We start from the raw sequence: 22,124 nt of genomic DNA, 5'->3' as shown, positions 1-22,124 counted from the left end.
TCGGGTGGTGGTCCGTGGCAGATGGAAGGTTCCTGGCAGAATTATCGGGGACTGTTATTCTGACACGAACCACGTCTTATATAATTTGAGAATGTTATACTGTATGGGGTCTTAGTAGGTGCTTCTCTTCGAAATTATAACCAAGTCAATATGCTCTAATTCATATCATAAAACGGGTCTAATAGAACCCCTGCCTACCCCTACCCCTAAGGTAACTATATGGTTACACCATATGACATCTTACCAAGGATAATAGAGCCATGTTGCGGTCTAACTGGGACGTGGTCAAAATAACAGTTCTCGTATCTAGATCGGGAAGGAGCGACGAGTGTCCCGTCATCCCTCATTCCTTCCCGAACAAACTGCCAAGGAGCGCCTACCATAAATATGGTGCCAGGTATCCGCTTGCTACTACCCTGCTGGCAAGTACTGGCCCTGTTAGGGAAGGAGCGAAGGGGTGGGCTACAACAACCGCGTGGAAACACCAGTGCTCAACATCTTCTTCATTATCTTGATCCGCACGAAGCTCCTCCGATTGCTGCACCTTTATCATTACGGGATTGCTTATCGAAGATCAATATCGCTACTACCGTCACGGGAATCATAAAAGTACCTGACGACTGACATTTTGACAGTGTATAGCTACCGGGCTATCAGTACCCATAGAACATCGTTTGTTCGTTGTCTGACCGCCGTATCTTCGCATTCTCCCGCACAAGAATGACCCTCAGTAGCCATGCCAGACCTGCTGCCAACGCTGACATCGCCGCGCTGGTGGACATGGCAATTGGGTATCGGGGGGCGTCTGAGTCAGGCCACAGGTACGCAGTGTAGATCATCGAGGTCGCGGCAACTGTGTTGACTATCGCCATCGACGATGCCTTCTTCTCCTTCGTTTGCCCGCATGTGCTCGCTACCCAGCCTAGAATCACTGAGTTGCAGCAGTATACGCCGGTTGCGAACACGCACATGGCGAAATATCGTGCACCGACGTTGAGTGTGGCTGTGGCCAGGACAAAGCCGGCAACTGCGATGGTTTTCGCGATGGTTATGTGCCATGTTCGTTCGTTGAATCGGCCTGCGCAGTCAGTCTCCCTACACTAGCGTGAAAGCATACCACAGGGAGATAGGCTGAGGACATACCTGAACTGATCGACCACGCAATCGAAATGATACCAGCAATGAGGTACGGCGGGCAAGTCAGCGCGAGCGTAACATTCTCTGTAAACCCCAGCGTCTCCACGATCGTCGGGAAGAAATTCTTATAATTGCTCGCAGCCATATGGAAGTGCTGCATCGCCACAAGAATCCAAAGTCTCGAATCGGCTGCCGCCTCGCGCAATCCAGTCCACACAGCTGTATCGTCGCGCACCTCCACTGTATCCCTCTTCATCCTGTCACTCGCAAGCTCCCGCTCCGCAGGTGTCAGCCACCGGGTATTCCCCGGTTCATCCGGCAATACGAAAGCACCAATAACTGATATAATGAACGTTATTATCCCCTGAATAATAAACAGCCACCGCCATCCACTGAGCCCTGATGTGCCGCCCATACGAAAGACGCCAATGGCAATAAGGCCCGCAAATGCGGTCCCGCAGATGTTACCTGTGTACAAGATTGAGATGCGAGTGGCGATTTCCTTCTTTGTGTAGAAAATCGAGAGCATGTATAAAGCGCCGGGGTAGAAGGGGGCCTCGGTGATTCCCAGGAAGAAACGTGTTAGAAGGAGGCCTTTGAAATCGTGTGTTATGCTGGTAAGTGTGCTGACAATGGCCCAGAGGGCCATGCAAAAGGACATGAAGAGAGAGGGACGGAGGCGTGTCAGGAGCATGTCTAAACAGCGTCAATTTACCATCGCGCATTGACGGTTAAGGTGCCATACTGGATGGAATTTGCCCCAAAATATACCCAACAAACAAGATGCTCACGCAAGTCTGATACTGCGTATCCGACAACCCAAGTTCGGCCTCGAGATCGTCTAGTCGGGCGACGGTGATTGCGTTCCGGTCGAGGTAGTTAAACCAGTACATGAGCCAGAGGACGGGCATCATGATGAAGTCGACTTTGCGCACGAGCCGAATCTCGGCGGGGTCGGTCTTTGCTGAGGCGCCAGTGTAGTCCGTCCGACCTGCCGCCTGGTTGCCCTTATATTTTAAGTCCAACCTCCATCTCTTGAATATCTGGGGCAGATTCCTCATGACGGGGATTTTCTTCATCTTGTGCTCGGTTCAACGCCATATTCTCACAGACGCAAGTGATCACAGAGATAGATAGAATGTCTCTCAGGGAAACAGGACGTACAACCCCGCTCAGAGATAACGCAGTCAAGACACTCTTTATGCCGAGTGTACTTGATATCACTCACAGCCTGGCCAAGCCCTAGCCAACCCCATTCCCCGCATTACCCCAGACTCCCACCCGTCTCCTGGAGTATCCGGCTGGGGAAAGCCGTTGATCAGTACGTTCTGGATCGTATGATTGGGGCATGTTAGAGTACGCGTGGGACATTGAGGTTTATTGCTTGCGGGGTTCACGTCTTGGTTCAAAAGACACCGTGTAGTCTGGCTGGGCGCCAAGGGCAAGCTCAGGGGACATCGAGCATTGTCCTTAATAATGGCGAAGCTCTGCTCGCTCCAACATAGAGGCAACCCTCTTTGAAGTGTTTTAGGTGATAATATACACCGATACCTATGAATGAATAAGACCGTAGCCAGAGCCAAAAGTACTAGTAGGCCATGATGAACAACCACCCGCCAATGAAGACCAGGATAATAGCAATAACTCAATGGCACCGTGACTGTCTAGAGACTTGCTTTTTCCAACTCTTGATTGGTGACTGGCTAGGCTTATTGGTAGGATATATCTTGGTAAGGAAGCCAGCCAGCCGCCCCGGCCCGTCCTGTCGACTACCGCTACTATCCGTTGAACACTATTTCAAATGGAGGGTTGGTTGTAGCTAAGCAGACCCTCTCGGCCGAGCGGAAACTAGCGGTAAGTAGTTTCTTTGGCTTATCTCACGGGGGGGGTTGACGACCGCCAGAGTCTGTCGCAGGGACTTTGGCTGGATATGAGATGGCAGCATAGCCCTTAGTATAGTACTAGTATTGTTGATACTGCTTCTTCTTCCTCCCGCCTTAGCATGATGATAATCTGGTCTGCTCGAATCTTTGTAAATGCAGCTTGACACAATGCAGGTTTAACTACTGTATTGCTTTTAATCCATCTGTCGTCATGCATCAGAATAGCCTTAGGGCTGGGTGTTTAAGCTATTTATGTCTAATTATGCATGGCTGTATAGCTTAGTAAGCCTGGAGACGTATCTGCATAAGGAGTAAATTTTGGCGGGGAACGGAGTTGTGGATGAAGATACTTCAAATTCAGGCACTCTGTTGCGCATTGGCGATATTTTGAGGAGTAAACCTTTTCAATCTGACCTGGTCATCTCTTAAACTCGTATTCATTTCGCTTTTGGCATACCTTAAGCCGGTCATCTTCGTCCATTGGGCATGCAATATTAATACATTCTCGCCACGGCAACAGAAAATTTATAGATCGCGGGGCGCAAAGCACTCCACCAACTTTTATCGCATCACAGGAGAAAAGCAGCGCAAGCATTTTCTATGAACTAGATGCAAACTCGCCATGCAAGCCCTCCAAGAACGCGCCTCAGCCACATCAAGTCTCTATGCAGACCCCCACAATCCACACCGTCATATTACCCGGGGTCTAATTCACGAGCGCTTGGGGTTTCCCGACCTCGCGGCCGCAGACGCATACCGTGCGCTGTCACTGCTAGACTCGGTTGTTGATCCTGATGGGTGTGAGTTTCATGCTAGGAAGAGGGTAGCTGAGGCCGCGCCACCAGCTGCGAAAGACGACGAGGAGGAAGCGGATGACGAGGAAGAGAATGGCGAGGGATTGGAACCCGTCACCGAAGACGAATACAACGTGCTCATTGGGCCCGTCTATGCGCTGCTCGTACGCAGCCTCGTCCGATGCGGCTGTCTGCGCGATGCATATGAATTTGCGCTCCGAGGTCGGGCGGTGCTGGATGAATTAGCTTCAGCTTCAGCTTCGGACGAGGCATCCGTGTCGAAGAAAGATCTTGAAGAGCACATCACGCTTATAAAGCGCGAATACCATACTTCAACATCGAAAAGCGAGGACGAAGAGGTAGATCCTAGCCTCCTCAAGGCGCAGGGCTTCGCCCGCCGAATCCTCTACCGCTGGAACACGCACGAGCCGGACAGGAAGAGTCCTGAGACGTTAGAGCTCCTAAACGAGAGGTTGAAGAGCGTCGCGCCGAAATGTGAAGTTCGGGCTGTGGCGTTGCCGGTCTTGCATAACCAGTCTACATTCACTACGAACAGCACAAACCAAGAGACGAAGAACGAGAGGGGAGAAGAAAAAGAAGAGGAAGTCTCCATCCAACTCGGCCTCTTCGCAAAAGAACCTCTTCTGCCCGGCGAAACAATCCTCCACGAATCCTCCCTCTTAACAGCCACAAACCGCCTCCACGACGATACCTGCGACGCATGCAACGGCCCCCTTCCCGCGCTCGACGCAGAGCAGCCCCCTGTCGCATGCGAAGAATGCTACGACATCATCTTCTGCTCTCAATCGTGCCACGATAAGGCGCAGGAGATCTACCACGGCGCGGTCTGCGGCCTCATGGAGAACCTCGAGAATATAGGGAAGGATATCCCCGATGCAAAGGATAAAGCGGATTACCTGTACCTGTTGCTCCTGGGGCGGGCGCTGGCGATGGCGGAGACGCAGGGTGTGCATCCGCTGGAGTTGCCTGAGGTTAAGTATATCTGGGGGGATTTTGTCCCTGAACCTGTTGGAGCCGGAGCCGTACCGGAAAAGGCAGGCGCAGGAACCCTCCCGTTCAGCTTCCACCTCTCGGTTCTCCAACCGATGCGTCTGATCGAGGAGATGCAATTGGATCCTTATACGACGCTTCCAAACTACGACACATGGGTTCTCAATACGCTGTATGCGAAATTCCGTGGTACAGCGTCTGGCCGTCTCTCAACGTGGGACGGCGGGCCTGAAACGTGTGCGGTGCATCCGCTTTGGTGTCTAGCGAATCATTCGTGTGACCCCAATGTGCGGTGGGAGTGGGGTGGGGAGATTGCGTTTGTTGTGAGGAGTGAATGTGAGAGGGTGAAATGGAAGCGGAAGGGCGGGGAGGAGAAGGGTTTGGAGAATAGAGGCGTGGGCATTCAGAAGGATGAGGAGATTCTAAATCATTATTGTGATGTGGAGTTGGACGTTAAGGAGCGGAGAGAGTGGGCGGCTGGGGCGTTGGGGGGTAGTTGTTTGTGTGGGAGGTGTGTTTGGGAGGCTGGGGAGGTTGATGCTTAAGAGACTAATCTAGAATATGGAATACAGTACAGAGTAGAGATAGATAGAATAGATGTGTGGCGTTGCACAGTGGTGTATATTGAGCGTGCTAGTTCTGCTATGATACATCGTTACTAGTAAGAGAACAACCCCACATTCCGACCTGATTACCATGCATTTCGCTATTGATAGTTATAGACTACCGACGAGGGGGCGTTGAGGAGCGTGCTCGCCGGCGCGGAGGTGACCGAGATACTGGTGAACTAGAGTTCCGACGCCGCTGGTTCCTGGCAGGAAGAGGACTAGGCGATCTTGGCACAGAGTAATCCCGGCCTCGACGCGCTGGCAACGGCGAGCGGGATCTAGAGATGCTCCGTTCAACTCGCCGCGGCGGAGGGGACCGTGACTCGGACGAGTAGCGCCGACGCGCAGGTGCACGACGCCTTGGTGGAGAAACTGAGCGCGACGGGGACCGCGAATAGCTGCGAGCTCGTCCGCCTCGGCGCGGTGGGGTGACGGAGCGGGAGAGGCTGCGGTCCCGACGGGGAGGTGGGGATCGAGAGTCGGCACGCCCGCGGCCAGTTCGTCGGGGTGGACTGCGACTGCGACTGCGAGACGGCGACCGGCTGTACGAAGATGAACGGCGGTGGTTGCGGACGGGTGACCTGGACCGCGAGGCGCTGTAGGGGCTTCGGCTGTAGCTGCGACGGGAAGAGCCGGACAAGGACCGTGAGTAAGACCTGCCTCGGCTGACTGAACGCCGTCGGCCACGGCCCGGAGAGGGGGAGCGGGAATAGGAGGGAGAGCGTGAGTAAGAGTAGGAGCGAGAGCTGGAGCGGGAACGAGATGAGTAGGACGATCGAGAACTGATAGACTCCGAGCGAGCAGATGGGAGGGCGGGAGGCGCGGGCTTGGGCATGTTCTGTAGGAACTCGCGCATCTCTTCTGTCAACGCACCGAAACCAATGCTGGTGAAGTAGTTGATCGAGAAACGAGTGTTGCGTGGGTTGTCCGTAGGGAAGAGGCCGTCGAAGCTTGGGCGCAGAATCTCGTCTGTCATGCGCTCTCGCAGCTTTGGTAAGCCGAGATGCTCGGCGAGATCCTGGAAGAGGATCTTGATGAAGATACGGCTGCTTGACGTCGTCTCCTCCTCGTTCAGGTGGATAATGGACAGTACATGCCAGCCGAGCGCGTCGGTACTCAGCATGTGCCCGAAAAATCGGGCAATATTGCGCAGCCGGTTAGTTTCGTATCGATGGATAGTGTCGTAGTATTTGGCAAAGGAGTTCTCGAAAAGGTCTGACCAGAGACGGTTGATCTTCGCGAACCGCTCACCAATCAGGCCATAGAACTTGGAGTATGTCCGTTCCTGAGAGCAACACTCGATAATCATAGAAGGAAGCTCAGGTTCCAGGCCAGCTGGCAACGAGATCTTCATCAACTTGTGGCAACATTCTTCAAAGTCGATACTGGACATGATCGTCAGGTATATCGTTCGGCGCAGATTCACAAGATCCGTGTTGCTTTGGTCCTTGATGTCCATCTGCCGCTCCTCTTCCTCTTCTTCATCCGAACTTTCGTCACCCTCATCGCTCTCGTCTTCATCACTTCCTTCACCGAGAATTTCTGCCTTTAGTTTCTTGTAAGCCTCCTCATGCTCTTCCCACTGAGCGTCGTACTTGAATATGTTCAAGCTGTCTTGAGTCTCAACCTCGTCGTGCAGCCCGATACGGTGGGTGATCTGGTCCTCCTCTTCTACTAAATCAAGCTCTTCTTTGACGGCCGGATTGTCCTTATACCGGTCTTTGCGAACCTGGAAGAGTACTTCAATCATATACTGCACGCGCTTGTCGATATCAGCTTCGTGGAGAATGTTTCGGAACTGATCGAAAACTGCCAAAGCAATGGGGCCGCTCATGTCTTCCAAGTGTTGGCCGACCTCGCGCGTTAGCCCGACGGCAATTTCAACACTATCGTCGGTGGGCTTGTGGAGTAGAAGAAGCAGGATCTGGGCTGCGAGCACCTCGTGCACCACTTGTTGGTTACATAGATGAGCAATGAATGTCGTCGACGATATGCACACCGCCTTGTCGTTTCGCTTGAACGCTTTTCGAAATTGAACAATCAACCGGCTTAGAAGAAGTTCTCCCACCTGCGGTAGCTTCGTGTTGACAATAGCCGCCATCGCCGCATAGATGGGTGTAAACGGCAAACTCGCTGCTTGTGCCTTCATAATGCTCCTGCAGAACAATCCACGGCCTCGGACAAGGTTCTCGCCGAATAGTTCTGGGACGATATATTTGATGTTTGACACGTTGACTTTGTTGATTAGACCGTTGATTGACTTCTTCAGAGCCTCCCAAGCCATCCGTTGATACTCCTTGCTGGTCTTGTCTGTGATCTGCGCTTGCAAAGCACGAAGTCGCGCAGGAGGAATATATGTTCCTCCTGAGCGCATGTTGAGAAGCTTCTCATATTCAGCTTTCGCGGAAGCCTGCTTTTCCTCCTCCGTCAGAGGTTTTCGCGCAGCTTCCTGTCTTTCATGCTCGCGAACGCGCTCCGCTAATTGACGCTCTCGCTCGATCGCACGCTCTGGGTCGATACGCGGTACATCGCCATCGGTTACTGCCGTGTCTCCCGGGGGCGAGCGACGTCGATTCGGCGAAGGTGAACGAGAGGGAGGCGATCGCTTTCGTGAGCCGGAGGGTTGAGGCGAGTAGGAAGCGCCCGGGGGAGGGGTGGGCACTCGAACGGCCGATTGCAAGACAACAGGGTCCGACATCTTCCTGGCCTCCAAGAAAGGTGAGTTGAATCTGATTTCGCCCACAATCTCGAGCTGGTCGAGCTGGTCGCTGGGATGAAGGTCTGACGGGCAAACGTCAGGCGGCGAAGAAGTTTAGCGCGATTGGCTCACGTGATCTTTCAGGAGCCAGGCTGGCCGCGTCTCTTGTCAGTGTACAACGAAACAGCTTCAGACTTCGTCTTTGCTGGAAATTCAGTCTCGCATTAATTGCCACTATGGTATGAGTTTACTTTGCGCTCAGTCAATGAATTTCAAAAACACAATTGCTAACGGAAACGTTATAGCTGGGCCAACTCGTGGGATCCGCCATGCTTTTGGCTGCGACTGCGATCTTCCTCTACTACACGGCGTGGACGCTTCTCATGGTATTTCCGTCGAGCCCTACTTCATCCCTTGGCTCTCACTAACTATAACAGCCGTTTGTTGATCCCGGTCATCCCCTTCATGCCTTCTTCCTCCCTCGCGTTTGGGCGATCCGCATCCCCGTGTTCCTTACTCTGCTTGGCTCGGCCGTCGTTGGCACGTTCATTGGAATAGTCATGATCAACAGCAATAAGAAGAAAGCGGCCAAAGCTAAGGCGGCGGCAGCGAAGAAGAAAACTTGAGGAGACATGCTCCTGAAGTGGCGGGGATGTGTATAGGACGGTTTTCAGGGCCGCGAGGTTGCTGGCTTTATATTTGACAACTTGTAACAACAGTTCTTTATTATGCTTATAATTGTGCTTTTCTGAAGTGGCTATCTCTGGAAGTTGAGGGGATGGAAGCTGACCTCGATACTTTATACCTATCTTAATCTTCCTTCGGGGTCGGTACATATACTCCGAAGGACTCAAAAGGAAAGCATATGACGCAAACAATGAACTTGCCAATTTCCCCCTAAAAGATTCTATCCAAGATAAAGTCGCCACGATCATGAGCGTCATAATGCATTTGACTGTTGCACTGATCTGGCAAGCTGATGGTATAGAGCCCCGTGACTGTATGTCACGAGATCCAATCTGTCATGTGCACGGCTGGAACTGACGGATCGCCCTTGTCTGCCTCGAACCAGAGGAGACGATGGAGCCGATGGACAGGAACCATGGCGAAATCGGATCATACCGTCGAGAGATGGAAGATGATATTACATACTAAATACAAAACAAGATAGCTGCAGCGTCGGCCTCGAACTCCCAGGTCCAGGGTCCGGTATTCTCCAGTCCTGCCATCACCACATCGTCTGCGCCATGCCCTTGCATTCCCAGAGTTTATTCAAGCTGTACTACTAGAACTACTACTAGCACTTCGTCATCAACAAAGGTATTGTCATCACCAGCGTCATGTTACGGCTGTAATCTATTCACATTAGCAGCCAATCGTCCGCATTTCATGTCTCAGAGCGCAACTTTCGTCCACGTCCGGGCCAACGATATTGGGACTTGCTTATTAACAAGAATTCATTGCCGGCAAAGTCGAGTCGTGGGAAGACTGCCAGCCTGAATTTGTGCCAACCTACTAGTACCGGAGCGGTAGATGTCATTCCCAATAATGCCTGTGACCTGATCCCGACGGTTCCCCACCCTCCCCCTCCCCCCCCTACCCCCCTCTACTTATCGCCTATCTATTCCATCTCCTTTCAACAACCCAACTAACAGCCGCATTCCGCCTGTTTGCTCAGATCGCGAACACTGAACATATCCCTTGGTCGCTATATTCCTCCTATTTGTCAAGCGTGGACACCCCGGTTAAAGCTCAGCTTCCGCTGTCCGCCTTTCCCCGCATCGAGACGCGTTATCACCGAGCCTCCCGTCGAGATACAGAGTATCTCGTCTCCTCATCTCCAACCACCACCGTCCTTACCTTGCCCTTCTCATAAATCTTAGAAGTTATCTGATATCAGACCAAGATTGTCGGTACGCGCTTCCAGACGGCCACCGGCAGTTGTTGATGTTCGGTGACTCATGCTGACAGCTTGTTGTTTCAGGCACGCATCCATCCGAAAGACCGCCAGGAGCCCTTGAATACATTGTCGACTTTCCGTTCTCAGGCCTTGTCGAAGGCTTTCGAGGGCGGCTTCTCTTGCTGATACCCCGTTGCCTCGGTGAGGCAGTTCATCCATTCTATGCCCCCGGCAGCTTCGGACGACTTGTTTCGCCAGCAAAGCCGGTTACCGGGCGACATAGACAATATAGAAGACTTGAGTCCCCCCAAACCAGATAATGATACTGGAGGAAAGAGCAAGAAAAAGAATAAAAACGGGTCTAAAGGGAAGAAGGTCGCCAAGGTGACTTCAAAGGCACCTGTGGAAGACTTGTAAGTTCATCAGCTCGGTTCTGGGGGTTGGACTTGGAGAAAACTAACCTATGGCTTACAGGCTGGACGGGTCTCCACCGTCGCAGGTCGAGCCCTCATCCTATCCTGATCTACCGCCGGAGCCGCAGGTTAACAACACCATTGTATCGCCGGTGCTCGATGCTCTGGACAATCTCAGGGAGACGCCTGAGCAAGACTTTGCCTACCGTACAAATAGCTGGGCCAAATCTATTCCATTTGGGAAAAGCCCACCGAACGATGGTTTCGAGGATGACCTCGCCAGCGGGTCCCCGTTTGGCGGCTTCCTAACTAGTCAGGACAAAGGGGGTTTCAGCCATCCATCTTCTGCCTCTCCTCCACCCAGGACAAGGCCTTTGAGTTATGGAAACGGCTACTCCAGTAGTGGCTTTTCCCGCCAGCAGTCTGTGGATAGGCACAAAAGCCCGGCCCAAACTCCCTTCAATGACCGGATACCCCCACCTCACTTACCACAGGCGCACTTTTACAGTGCGCCAGATATTGATATACCATCGCTTTCTGGCCATAACCGGCCATCCACGGACGCGCAATACTCCTTTTGCGCATTCGACATGATAACCTCGCCGTCCTTCAAATCGTCACATACCAGCGGAAGTGTCCTTCTAGTCGGTAGCGATGGAGCTCTGGAAGTTTCGGTTATCGAAGATCGCAGAACCCGTCCGATTGCAAGATTAGATGGACTCAACGGCCGGGTAGTTGAAGCAAAGATCCTGCCGATAGCAGGCGAGGATTCATTTTCAGCATCCCGACCGCATGTTGCCATAATCATTCATGGCCCCTGTATTCCATCCGACGACGAGGGACGTGCCTCATCCAATGGCTCTGAGGCGAACGATATTGCTACTCCCAGTGGCCGGTACTCCAGCGCTGATAAACGCCAGAGCAGGGATGACGGTCGGTTCTACCAGACAAGAGTTGAAATATACTCACTTCGGACTGGGGACCACGTCACGACACTTTTCACCACGAAACCTAGTCCGTGCTTGGAGAATATCCCTGGGCTCGCTAACTTTGCTCCCTCACCGTCTGGAAATTTGAGAATGTTTGCAAGTGGTAGCTATCTCGTTCTCGCGTCTGGTATCAGCGGAGAGGTCTATATATATAGCATGAGTAGTTACCACTGCCTGGGGAAAACCTGGACTGGTATCCAAACGAGGGAAACGAGACGTTATTCAACATCTTCGAGCTCAACGGATCCGGAGGGTTCTCGAAACGACTCACCTCATGGGAACGGTAAATCCGATAACCCAATAATTGCGTTGAAGGGTAGATGGTTGGCAGTCGTGCCGCCATCCTCTACGTATCGAGCAACACTGGGCGGGAAAGTGCCTCCTCATTTAGTACAAGGCAAGGTGTTCGGGCTTGAGACTCGCAGTCCTCCCTCGCGACCCGCCACGACTTGTGTGACTGACGTCGGTGAAGGTGAAAGCTTCCTTGACAAAGTAGCCAGAGGTGTGACACAGGAATTCGTGCGAGGGGCTCGCTGGATGAGTGATCAAGGCTTGCAGGCCTGGAATAGTTATTGGAACAAGGACCAGCAGCAAAGTTCCCAGCAGCGACGCTCCCAAGTGCTCGACTTCCCGCATCAAGGGTACAGCCCTTTCCCTCCAACCCATGCTCAGGAGACTCAGAACGCTTCGCCAGCAGAGCCCGATCTTGTATCGATTTTGGATCTGAGGAGGCTTGACGAAGGAGGTGATTCGAAGGGTGCGATTTTGTTTAACCCCGTTGCCACCTTCCAAGTGCCAAATGGCTGCAGCTTCCTGTCGTTGTCCCCGAGTGGCCTAATGCTTCTCACCGCAAGTAAGAAGGGAGACGTGCAGTATGTATGGGATCTCATGCAGGTTAAGTATTGTCGTGCTGGACTTTTCTTGTCTGATAATTCGGCAGCAGCAACTGCCAGTGTGCGCCAAGTCGCACGGTATTCCCGGTTAACTGAGTCGCACATCGTGGACGTGATATGGTGCCCGCCTTCTGGAGACCGCCTGGCCATCATCACACTGAAGGGGACGGTGCATGTCTTTGATCTCCCACGAAGCGCTTTCCAGTGGCCTCCGTTTCGCAGAGCTCGGCCTTCGCGTGGAAAGCAACCCAAGAGTGACCCACCATCCGAAGAGTTAGCTGTTCGAAACACAAATGCAAACGCTAACGCTCTATCAACGGCCATCAAGCTTGTTGGAGGCAAGACACAACCTATTCTTGAGGCTGTCAGAGGTCGTGCGCCGTCCGCCGGTGCTGCTTTTCCGGCCATGAATGGATTAACGATTCCGGCCGCTGCTGGTATGGGTGGCAAAGCTGCCGCCGGACTGAGCAAATCGATGGGAGCTGCGGCGAGCGGAACGGTCAACAGCCTGCGTCATGTGGGAGAAAACCGACTGCACATCTCTGGACTTCACCGCGAACCCGCTGCAGGCCGTGTAACCTGGGTTATTCACAAGGGTCAGCCCTTCCTAGCCTTGGTTGCGAATGGTTACTTTCGAATGCATCGAATCAAACGCTCTGTGCTGTTGAACAAATCGCGACAGCCGCAGTCAGTCATTGGGACGAAAGAAAGTGAATTCCGATTGCCTGAAAACTTGTCTAGTCCATGTGGCCCCATGGGAATTAGCAGCTTCAATCCAGATTTGGCGGTCTATGCATCATTGGCTCTGCCATCACTTTCTGCGCGACCTTCCGCTTCGTCTAAGCTCAAGTGCCAGCCACTTTCGCAGGCCGAGCTCGAGACCAACGCACCCTATCAGCCGTTCCATACAGATCAGAGAGTCAGTCTGTTTACTTACTCTGAGGCTGGTGAAGCCGATGGCTCGAAAATTGCTTCTCCAAGTGGTCAGTGGGTCTTTGGTAACCATATGCCGATGTCCAAGCTACACGTTCGCCGTCTGAGCGCTGGTAGCGATGACGAAGACGAAGACGCTGCGCACGAACTCCAGCAGGGACCCGGTGGAGGCATTGAGAACACAATCAGCATGGGAAGCAGCACCGGCAACGTCGAAGAAGTGGTGATCACCACGAGACGCAAGAAGAAACACTCCTCGGCTTCGCTCGGGGCAGGCGGCGAGGATGGGTTTTTCGAAGACGACTGTGAGGTTTTGGATTTTGCCGTTGACCGAGTTTGATCCGCCTACAGTACGCATAAGATACTAATTCGTCTTTGGGACCGCATGGCTATATGCAAATCTAGATATTATATTGGTTCGGCGTTGGGGCTTGCTTGGTTTACTATTACTATTGCTACTACTAACTCATATTCGACGCTGTACTCATTCATACCATGGCTACAACAGCGCTGCTTTCGTTCAACACCGCCTTAACCGTGGATAAGCCTTGCAATCCTTTGGTTGTTTTGGTGCGCACCATATGTTACTTTACATACCCAGTGAGAATAGACGACAAGAACTCCAATCTAATTACCTACATCATAAATCCGTGACTCGTATACCTATAACCCAGCATCCCCCATCTCCTCCGCCCACCACCTCTTAAACTCAACAATTCTCTCCGTCCTAACCCTAGCCATCTCCCTCCCCGTCCCCGTCTTCATCATCCCCTCCAACTTCTCCAGTTTCTCCCCAAAATGCCTAATCGAGTTCTCCATCTCCCACTCCTCACCGCCCTTCAACATAACCCGCCCCTTCGCACCAAGAAACGTAAAGCACCGTCCGATCCCCACGGCCCCAATCGCATCAAGCCGATCCGCATCCTGCACAATTGCTAGCTCCTTGAAATCCTCCTCTTCAATAAGTCTCCTGACGACCTCCGGGTTTTTCTTCTCGGTTATGTAAGAGACATGGTTAACGATTTTTTGGACCCGGCTCGCGAGTCCAATATCCGCCCCGTGCGAAATGAGGATGTGCTCGACTAATCTCTCCGGCGGGACCGCATTCGCACTATTGTCTGCATCTTGGTCTGAACCTCTGGGAAGGTATTTCCGGTCACTTATATCATGCAACAGCGCCGCAAGATGAATGGTCAATTCATCGAGCTCTTTTGACGGTGTCCTTTTTTGTTCGGAGCGCAGGATTCGTAGGGCGAGGTTCACGACGCGCGTTATATGTGCGGGGTTATGGCTGGGGTCGTGGTTTTTCATGCAGTCGTGTACGAAGGTTGTTATGCTTTTTATGAGCGGGTGGGGAGTTGACATTTTGGCTCAATTTTGGGGATGGGAGGGAGGGAGGAGAGGTAGATGGTGTACTGGTTTTGGTTTTGGTATTAAATTGAGTCGAGTATTTCCTTTCGATTTCGTTATATATGAAATGATGCTATAATTGCCGGTGAATAGATAAGCAGTAACTTTTGCCAATTTTTGCGTGGTTCGGACCCTGGACGGGGAGACGCGTTCTGATTTCTCGACGCGTCGGCTCTCTCTCTACCTCGGTTACTCAGACTCACAGTCATAGCTCAGTACAACATCAATTAATCCCAATGGGGCAAATCCAAGCGGACGGGCCCGCCGTTCGATTGAGCGTTGAGTTAGATACAAGGACTGGATCTTTTGAGTTCATGGAATGATCTGGAGAGTTCGAAATGTCCCCAGTTCCCCACCGATCTGGGGGTGCCGCGGTTTCGGCTGTGGTTTTATGGGTCTGGTCCACTGGTCGGAATGGGACTGAGATCAGATGGACTGAGATAACATAACGGTGATCGGCATTTGCATGTCGCACCCGTCGATGCTTGCGATCGAGTTTTGAGAACTGGATGTTTGTCTCCCTCGTACAGCCGGTGCACTGTATGCGACAGCTTTGAATGGTCACTCGTCTGCAGTCTGCTGGGCTTATAAAGTCTGCTGAATCTTGGCAGGGTGTAGGAGTTGGAGCGTCAAGTCGCTCAAGTTGTAGCAAGCGGTATGTATTATAGTATCGCGACTTAAGATTATTACAGTATAATGCAGGTAAAAACTATGCTAGTGACCATTAGACAATCCCATGTTCTCCATTCAATCCGCGCAATGCTTGACCCGTGTTCTCATGCGGTTACACCGTGTTTGTTTTCACATCACGAGTGTTGCACCGTTTACAGAGCCCAGGCAGCAAGGAGGAGACCGGCAAGACCAGCAGCGGAGCCGCCAAGCTTGATGGCGGCGTTGTCGGTGGGAGCCTCATCGTCCGCGGAGTCAGTCGAGCTGGCGTCGTCGGAGCCAGTGCTGGTGGGCTCGTCAGAGCTGGAGCCTATGAATTGATTAGTACGCATAAACCATTTTGGAGCAAGAGAACATACTGTTGGTGGTGGAGTCGTCGTTGCTCGAGTCATCCGAGTTGGAGTCGTCAGAGCTGTCGTCGTCGGAAGCGCTGGTCGTGGTCGCACTCGAATCAGTCGAGGAGGTACCGGTGGGCTCGTTGGTCAGAGTAGCGGTCCCCGGGAAGAAAGTGGTGGTGATGCAGCGAGCCTGGCACTCGGCATAGGCCTTGGTGTCAGCCTCAGAGCCGTCGCCCTGGTCGCACTGCGCAGCACAAGTGTTGGTGTCGTTGGCCTGCTGGTCGCTAGGGCAGGGGACCTCAACGCACGCAGCGCGGCAGCACCTGTCGTCGTCATCGCCTGGAAATAATCAGTAAGATACGATGCCATCTAAAATCACGATAAATACACTCGAGGATGCAGCGCTCCGTAGGAGACAAGCTGTGGGTGGGAGCCGGGGCGTCAGAGGTACTCGAGGACGAGTCCTGAGCAGTAACACCGAGGGCGAGGACCGAAGAGAGGGCAATGAGAGAGAGCTTCATCTTGATAGTCAGAAACGACAGACGTCAAGGTAATTATTCTTCAAAGAAGCTGTTGGTAGAGAGAACCGAAAGGGGGACAATGCTATGAAGAGGAAGCTGGAGAGAAGGTGAAGAGGAGAAAGAGGAGAAGGAAAGAAGAAAAAGAAGAGGTCGGCGGCAAAAGAAAACAAAACGCAGGCGACTACTGCAGCATTGGCACTGGTGCAACACGAGGGTGAATCACAAAGCTTCAGGGCCTTTTTAGTGAGTTTTAGTTGGTTCTGGTTGCTATTATTGAAACCCCCGGCGGGCTTGTCGCTCCTGGCGCCCTGCGATTAGTCCAGTTTCACTGCCAACTCCCGTGGCAACCGATCTTTTTCCCTGCTTTGGGCCAAGCTGTTCGATCGAGATCATCCGGTCAGTGGCACGAAATTGAAATGAGATTAATCTTGATTGACTCCTGTTGGCGTGCATTTGTGCGGTGTCCATTTCGCCACTAATCAAACGCAGCAAGGGTCAGGAGATTGTTTATTCTGGGCGATCCTGGCAGGGTCGAACAGAGGGAAATCCGGGGGCGAATGGACCCATAGATTTACCTCAATGATTCAGACTAAGTAGTAGTGACTGCCACTGATAAAGTGATAAGCTGCGGTCGGCAAAACCCTCGATCGGACTAGAATGAGCCCGCTTTTATCGTGCACAGTCTGAACTGCCGATTGGCTGACCGAGAGCTTCTGAAGCCTTGGAGCCTAAGGCATACTTGTATCACATGATTACGTGATGGCTCGCGTCGCGTTCCCGCGGCCACTCCACAGGTCTGGAGATATCTGGGATGTCGGATGGAAACGCCTAACAGACATGTCCGACCTTGATGGAGGCTCTTCCAACTACCTGTACGATGACCTGGATGACTTCGTAGTCCACGACGACCACTCCCCAAGGTCAGCCAAACGACGCCGTTTGAGCTCTCAGGAATCAAAAAGTGCTCAACGACAGCGCCGGAACAGCGACGAAGACAGTAACACTGAGATCTCCGAAGCGAACTCCGATTCTTACAACGATGAAGACGGCCATCGATCCTCCTCTCCAGGTCGATCGCCTTTCTATTCTCGTGATGACTTGGGCGAGCAGAAACCCCGGTACAAGACGTTCGTTCCGGAGCAGAGCAATATGCGAGAAAACATATTCGTCACGCAGTTGACCCAGCCCCCTTCACCACCGGAGATGATCCGAGGCCCTCGCTGGAAGAAACCCGATCCCGTACCTCCGCCCCTGGTCATGGATACGATCGCCCCCGAACCCCAACGACGAAGCCACGAGCAAGAGCGGGACTATGGAGACGACGAAGGTCTGAAAGCTGCAATCGAGGCATCACTTCAGTCATTTGAAGAGGAGAACCCATGGAGGGGCCCAATAGCCACTGCAGACCCTGATAACGCCCAAAGTAATGGCCATGAGCCCGAACCCGCCTCGGCTCCGGTCGCCGATTCAGTCGATCTCTTCGATGATATTCCAGACGATGCATTCGACTCAGACTTATCCCTATCGCCTCCAGCGAGACAAATGCCGCAGGTACCTTGGACGGCCTCTCAGGCTCGAAATCGTCCCCTAGGTGTCCATCAAACGACACTATTTGGTATGGCTGCTCGAAGCCCAGCAACACAACCTCCGCGCGGAGAGCAAGTGATGTCTCCGCCGGATAAGCTTGAGCCACCAACTCAGCACAAACTCAACCAGGAAGCCTTGGACACATGGGTGTATCCGACGAATCTAGGCAAGACTCGCGACTACCAGTTCAATATAACCCAGAAAGGCTTGTTTCATAACTTGCTAGTAGCTCTACCTACAGGTCTAGGAAAGACCTTTATCGCCGCCACCATTATGCTGAATTGGCTGCACTGGACTAAAGATGCTCAGATAATCTTTGTTGCTCCGACAAAGCCGCTAGTGGCTCAGCAGATTTCTGCATGTCTCCAGATTGCGGGCATTCCACGTTCCCAGACCACCATGTTGACAGGCGAGGCTCCGCCCGGCGTCCGCGCAGAAGAATGGAAGACGAAACGGGTTTTCTTCATGACTCCCCAGACTTTGACCAACGACCTCAAATCTGGGATAGCCGACCCGAAACGCATTGTGCTACTCGTGGTAGACGAGGCTCACCGTGCTACTGGCGGCTATGCTTATGTAGAAGTCGTCAAGTTTCTCCGGCGTTTCAATCAGAGCTTTCGAGTTTTAGCACTGACAGCAACACCCGGGTCTACTGTCGAATCAGTACAAGCCGTCGTTGATGGCCTAGATATCGCGAGGGTAGAGATTCGCACTGAGCAGTCACTCGACATTCGAGAGTATGTGCATGCAAGGAACACAGACATTCAAACGTTCCAAAACTCAGATGAGATGATTCTATGCATGGACCTCTTGTCCAGCACCTTACAGCCACTCGTCGACGAGTTGCGTAACCTGAACGCGTACTGGGGAAGAGATCCGATGGCGTTGACTCCATTCGGGCTCACCAAAGCGAGGCAGCAGTGGATGCTCTCCGACGCTGGACGAAATGTGCATTTCGGCCTGAAAAATAAAATTAATGCCATCTTTACCGTCCTTGCGAGCATGGCACACGGGATCGACTTGCTCAAGTATCACGGGATTACCCCATTGTATCGTCATCTTTTACATTTTCAATCCAACACAGACGGAAAGAAAGGCGGAAAATATCAACGCCGGATTGTGGGAGATGAGCACTTCAAGAAGCTTATGAACTACCTCAGACCGTGGACCACCAACCCTGAGTTTATCGGACACCCGAAGCTGGAATACGTGAAGCAGGTTGTTTTGAACCACTTCATGGATGCTGGTGAGGGGGCTCATGTCCCGTCCGGTGACCATCAGACAGCTACCAGGGTCATGATATTCGTACACTTTCGAGACAGCGCTGAAGAAGTGACGAGGCTGCTCAAGCGGTACGAGCCCATGATTCGACCTCATGTTTTTGTTGGGCAAAGCAGCGCCAAAGGCTCAGAAGGAATGGGTCAAAAGACCCAACTTGACATTGTCCAGAAGTTCAAAAAAGGAACATATAACACCATTGTGGCGACCTCAATTGGTGAGGAAGGGTTGGATATTGGTGAAGTCGACCTCATTGTGTGCTACGATTCATCAGCGTCTCCCATCCGCATGCTGCAACGCATGGGACGAACAGGCCGAAAAAGAGCTGGTAACATTGTTCTTCTCCTGATGCAGGGCAAGGAGGAAGAAAACTATCTCAAGGCTAAGGACAATTATGAAAAGATGCAGCAGCTAATAGCTAGCGGCACACAATTTACGTTCCATGACGATCGATCTCCACGCATTCTACCGAGCGGAGTGAAGCCCGTTGCTGATAAACGACATATTGATATCCCGGACGAGAACGAAGCTGGCGATCTTCCAGAGCCTAAAAAACGCAAAGCACGGGTCCCAAAGAAGCCACCGAAGCAATTTCACATGCCCGACAATGTCGAAACGGGGTTCACAAAGGCATCGACCTTAGCGGGGTCATCAAAATCGAAAGAGAAAACGCCAGCGAAACCGAAGGAGAAGCGGAAACCTCGGGCACCTACGCCAGAGCCAGTGTCAGTCCCAGACCTCGACGATGTCCTGCTCACTCCAGCACAACAGAGGGAACTCGAGAGGCACTACCAGAATGTAGGTGGTACAAGTCCTGAGTACATTCGCTATCCTCGAAGCGACGCTTTTCCGCAACTCCAGTCAGTCCAGCGTCCGACAAAACTGGTAAAACATGGCTCTCTTACCACTCGTGTCATTGACGCGCTGCACCGAATGAAACAGGTCAATTCTGACTGCAATGAGCGCTACAAAGAGGTACTAGCTCGTGAATCCAACCTCTCCTCAGAAGACTCCCTTCTATCTACCAAATCCTCGGCTATTAAACGTTGTCCGAGCTCAAAGAAATACCTACGAAAGCTTCCTGAGCCCCAATACTTACCCGAAGATACTGGAAATATTGATGATATCGGAGATATCGACACTGATGATGAGCTCCCATCTGCGAGCCAGATGCTCGCAGAATTGGCAGGCTCTCCACGACCAAATCCCTTCAAGGCTCCCCGGAGAATCAGCGAGATTGAGGACGTTGAGCATGTCTCCGAATTTTCTGACCACAGCGCTCTCGCGCCGGACGCCGAGCGTCGATCTTCGCAGGAGAGGAGAATTGTACTTGATGATGACAGTGACGAGTAATGATTGGAATATCTTTGGGCTGTATCATTGAAGGAAGATTCAGGACAGGGACAGGACAATACCCAAGAACTTACAATACCTTTCTTGAGCTTGACTTTGTGTACCGATATTCTAGTATAGTATTGGTAACTCCGATGGCCGATGGTGGAGCTCCTGTCTAACGCCACGTTAAAGCTGCTGCGCCCACGCACCTCCCGTCCGGCCTCCGCCTTCAGGGACACCTTGAAACAGCAAGTAAACAGCATCAGCACACAGCTACGATCCCAGAACCTCACAACAATGGCAGACGCTCAATTCGACAGTGCGCTGTAAGCATTCCCACAAGGCTCTCCCACCTACTCTCCCTATTCCATCCCAGAATCAACCCACGTCTTCCCTGCTACCCCAACCAAACCCCGCTCGCAGCTGCAGTTACCTACATACGTGCAGCCTCCACTGACCACCACGCATCTGCAACAATTAGGGACCTCCTCCGCCGCCTAAACCCGCGCGACACAAAGCAGAACCTGTCAGCAATAACAAACATAGTCCCCGACCTCACCGAAGACCTGCTCAGCTCGGTCGACCAACCCCTCGAGATCCGCCGCTGTCCCAAGACGAAGCGCGACTACCTGCTCTGCGACTATAACCGCGACGGCGACAGCTACCGGTCCCCCTGGAGCAATGAGTTCGATCCGCCCCTTGACGATGGGACGGTTCCCTCTGAACGCGTGAGAAGGCTGGAGGTTGCGGCGAATGAGGCGTTTGATGTTTATCGTGAACTGTATTATGAGGGGGGTGTGGGGAGTGTCTACTTTTGGGACTTGGATGATGGGTTTGCGGGTGTTATCCTTTTGAAGAAGGGTATGTATCCACTCCTTTTCCTTCAATGGGCCTTGTAATGGTGTTTGGTGTTTGGTGCTGATACATTATTACGACGACAGGCGTATCCCCCGGTGGTAAACACTCCGGCGAATGGGACAGCATCCACGTCTTCGAAGCGACTGACCGGGCGCGTCTGGCGCACTACAAGCTCACCAGCACGGTGATCCTGCACCTCTCTAACGAGACCGAGGCTCTTGGTGAGATGGACCTAAGCGGGAACATGACCCGGCAGATTGAGGTCGATTTACCCGTAGAGTCGGATGCGAGCCATGTTGCCAATGTTGGCAAACTGGTTGAGGATATGGAGTTGAAGATGAGGAACTTGCTGCGTACGTACTTTATCTCAGATGCCCCGAGGGGGAAGGGTATGTGCTAATGAAATGTTGCTGCAGAGGAGGTTTACTTTGGCAAGGCTAAGGATGTTGTTGGTGAGCTTAGGAGTATGCCTGCCCCTTCCTGGTATCAAATTGGCGTTAATGCTAACGGTTTTCTTAGGCATTGGACCGCTCTCGGAGACCAACAGGGATAGGGCTACCCAGCAGGAGATGCTTCGGGGTCTACAGCGGTAGTTTGTTTCTTTCAATGGTTTAGCGCTTATTTCCAGTGTTTGCTGCAAATGCAATTCAGTTCTTGTATGTACGCTGCAATACATATTATCTACAGCGCGGCAGAGGGAGAACTACTGCGTATCGCAATGCATTCGATTTTGGGTATCGTAACTCCTTTCCTCTATCGGACGCAATGCAATCGTCCACCATGTTAAATTAAGAGAGATCGCTCCATCAAATCATGCGGGTTGTCGCAGTCCGCCAGCAACGCGTCCCCCCCCCCCCACTTCCCACCAT

The 22,124-nt window shown here is 52.4% G+C and overlaps 9 protein-coding genes across 9 annotated transcripts; 5 read left to right on the top strand and 4 right to left on the bottom strand.

Annotated features, from left to right (window-relative positions):
- Positions 1–653: 653 nt before the first annotated feature.
- On the bottom strand, positions 654–2,198 carry BDV17DRAFT_298275 (major facilitator superfamily domain-containing protein; the record flags this gene model as incomplete). Its single annotated transcript, XM_073763655.1, has 3 exons — positions 654–1,078; positions 1,144–1,833; positions 1,883–2,198. The coding sequence occupies 3 exons, from the start codon at positions 2,196–2,198 to the stop codon at positions 654–656; spliced, it is 1,431 nt and encodes a 476-aa protein (XP_073616137.1).
- Positions 2,199–3,642: 1,444 nt separating this feature from the next.
- Positions 3,643–5,370, top strand: BDV17DRAFT_290948 (putative MYND domain protein; the record flags this gene model as incomplete). The annotated part of the gene is made up of 1 exon (XM_073762021.1): positions 3,643–5,370. The coding sequence occupies one exon, from the start codon at positions 3,643–3,645 to the stop codon at positions 5,368–5,370; it is 1,728 nt and encodes a 575-aa protein (XP_073616136.1).
- A 54-nt stretch (positions 5,371–5,424) lies between these two features.
- Positions 5,425–8,227, bottom strand: BDV17DRAFT_262321 (uncharacterized protein). The gene has a single exon (XM_073757771.1). It carries the CDS (start codon positions 8,129–8,131, stop codon positions 5,549–5,551), a length of 2,583 nt encoding a protein of 860 aa, XP_073616135.1. The 5' UTR covers positions 8,132–8,227; the 3' UTR covers positions 5,425–5,548.
- A 1-nt stretch (position 8,228) lies between these two features.
- BDV17DRAFT_262318 (dolichol phosphate-mannose biosynthesis regulatory protein) lies at positions 8,229–9,028 on the top strand. The gene is made up of 3 exons (XM_073757770.1): positions 8,229–8,370; positions 8,437–8,517; positions 8,569–9,028. Exons 1-3 carry the CDS (start codon positions 8,368–8,370, stop codon positions 8,755–8,757), a joined length of 273 nt encoding a protein of 90 aa, XP_073616134.1. The 5' UTR covers positions 8,229–8,367; the 3' UTR covers positions 8,758–9,028.
- Positions 9,029–9,712: 684 nt separating this feature from the next.
- Positions 9,713–13,761, top strand: BDV17DRAFT_79413 (uncharacterized protein). The gene is made up of 2 exons (XM_073765155.1): positions 9,713–10,444; positions 10,506–13,761. The coding sequence occupies exons 1-2, from the start codon at positions 10,254–10,256 to the stop codon at positions 13,597–13,599; spliced, it is 3,285 nt and encodes a 1,094-aa protein (XP_073616133.1). The 5' UTR covers positions 9,713–10,253; the 3' UTR covers positions 13,600–13,761.
- Positions 13,761–15,058, bottom strand: BDV17DRAFT_79297 (HD domain-containing protein). The gene has a single exon (XM_073765153.1). The coding sequence runs from the start codon at positions 14,622–14,624 to the stop codon at positions 13,923–13,925; it is 702 nt and encodes a 233-aa protein (XP_073616132.1). The 5' UTR covers positions 14,625–15,058; the 3' UTR covers positions 13,761–13,922.
- On the bottom strand, positions 15,039–16,332 carry BDV17DRAFT_79334 (uncharacterized protein). The gene is made up of 3 exons (XM_073765154.1): positions 16,065–16,332; positions 15,698–16,015; positions 15,039–15,623 (listed from the first exon to the last, which is right to left on the bottom strand). Exons 1-3 carry the CDS (start codon positions 16,195–16,197, stop codon positions 15,454–15,456), a joined length of 621 nt encoding a protein of 206 aa, XP_073616131.1. The 5' UTR covers positions 16,198–16,332; the 3' UTR covers positions 15,039–15,453.
- A 498-nt stretch (positions 16,333–16,830) lies between these two features.
- On the top strand, positions 16,831–21,084 carry mph1 (3'-5' DNA helicase). The gene is made up of 2 exons (XM_073765151.1): positions 16,831–20,723; positions 20,879–21,084. The coding sequence occupies exon 1, from the start codon at positions 16,957–16,959 to the stop codon at positions 20,413–20,415; it is 3,459 nt and encodes a 1,152-aa protein (XP_073616130.1). The 5' UTR covers positions 16,831–16,956; the 3' UTR covers positions 20,416–20,723; positions 20,879–21,084.
- On the top strand, positions 20,695–21,848 carry cap2 (F-actin-capping protein subunit beta; the record flags this gene model as incomplete). The annotated part of the gene is made up of 5 exons (XM_073762020.1): positions 20,695–20,723; positions 20,879–21,258; positions 21,339–21,608; positions 21,672–21,719; positions 21,775–21,848. The coding sequence occupies 5 exons, from the start codon at positions 20,695–20,697 to the stop codon at positions 21,846–21,848; spliced, it is 801 nt and encodes a 266-aa protein (XP_073616129.1).
- Between the last annotated feature and the right edge of the window lie 276 nt (positions 21,849–22,124).

Source organism: Aspergillus undulatus (genome assembly GCF_047715775.1).
Source record: "Aspergillus undulatus strain CBS 261.88 unplaced genomic scaffold BDV17scaffold_21, whole genome shotgun sequence".
NCBI lineage: Eukaryota > Fungi > Ascomycota > Eurotiomycetes > Eurotiales > Aspergillaceae > Aspergillus > Aspergillus undulatus.
Note: the sequence above shows the minus strand (reverse complement) of the source record. Positions and strands in the feature narration are given on the sequence as shown.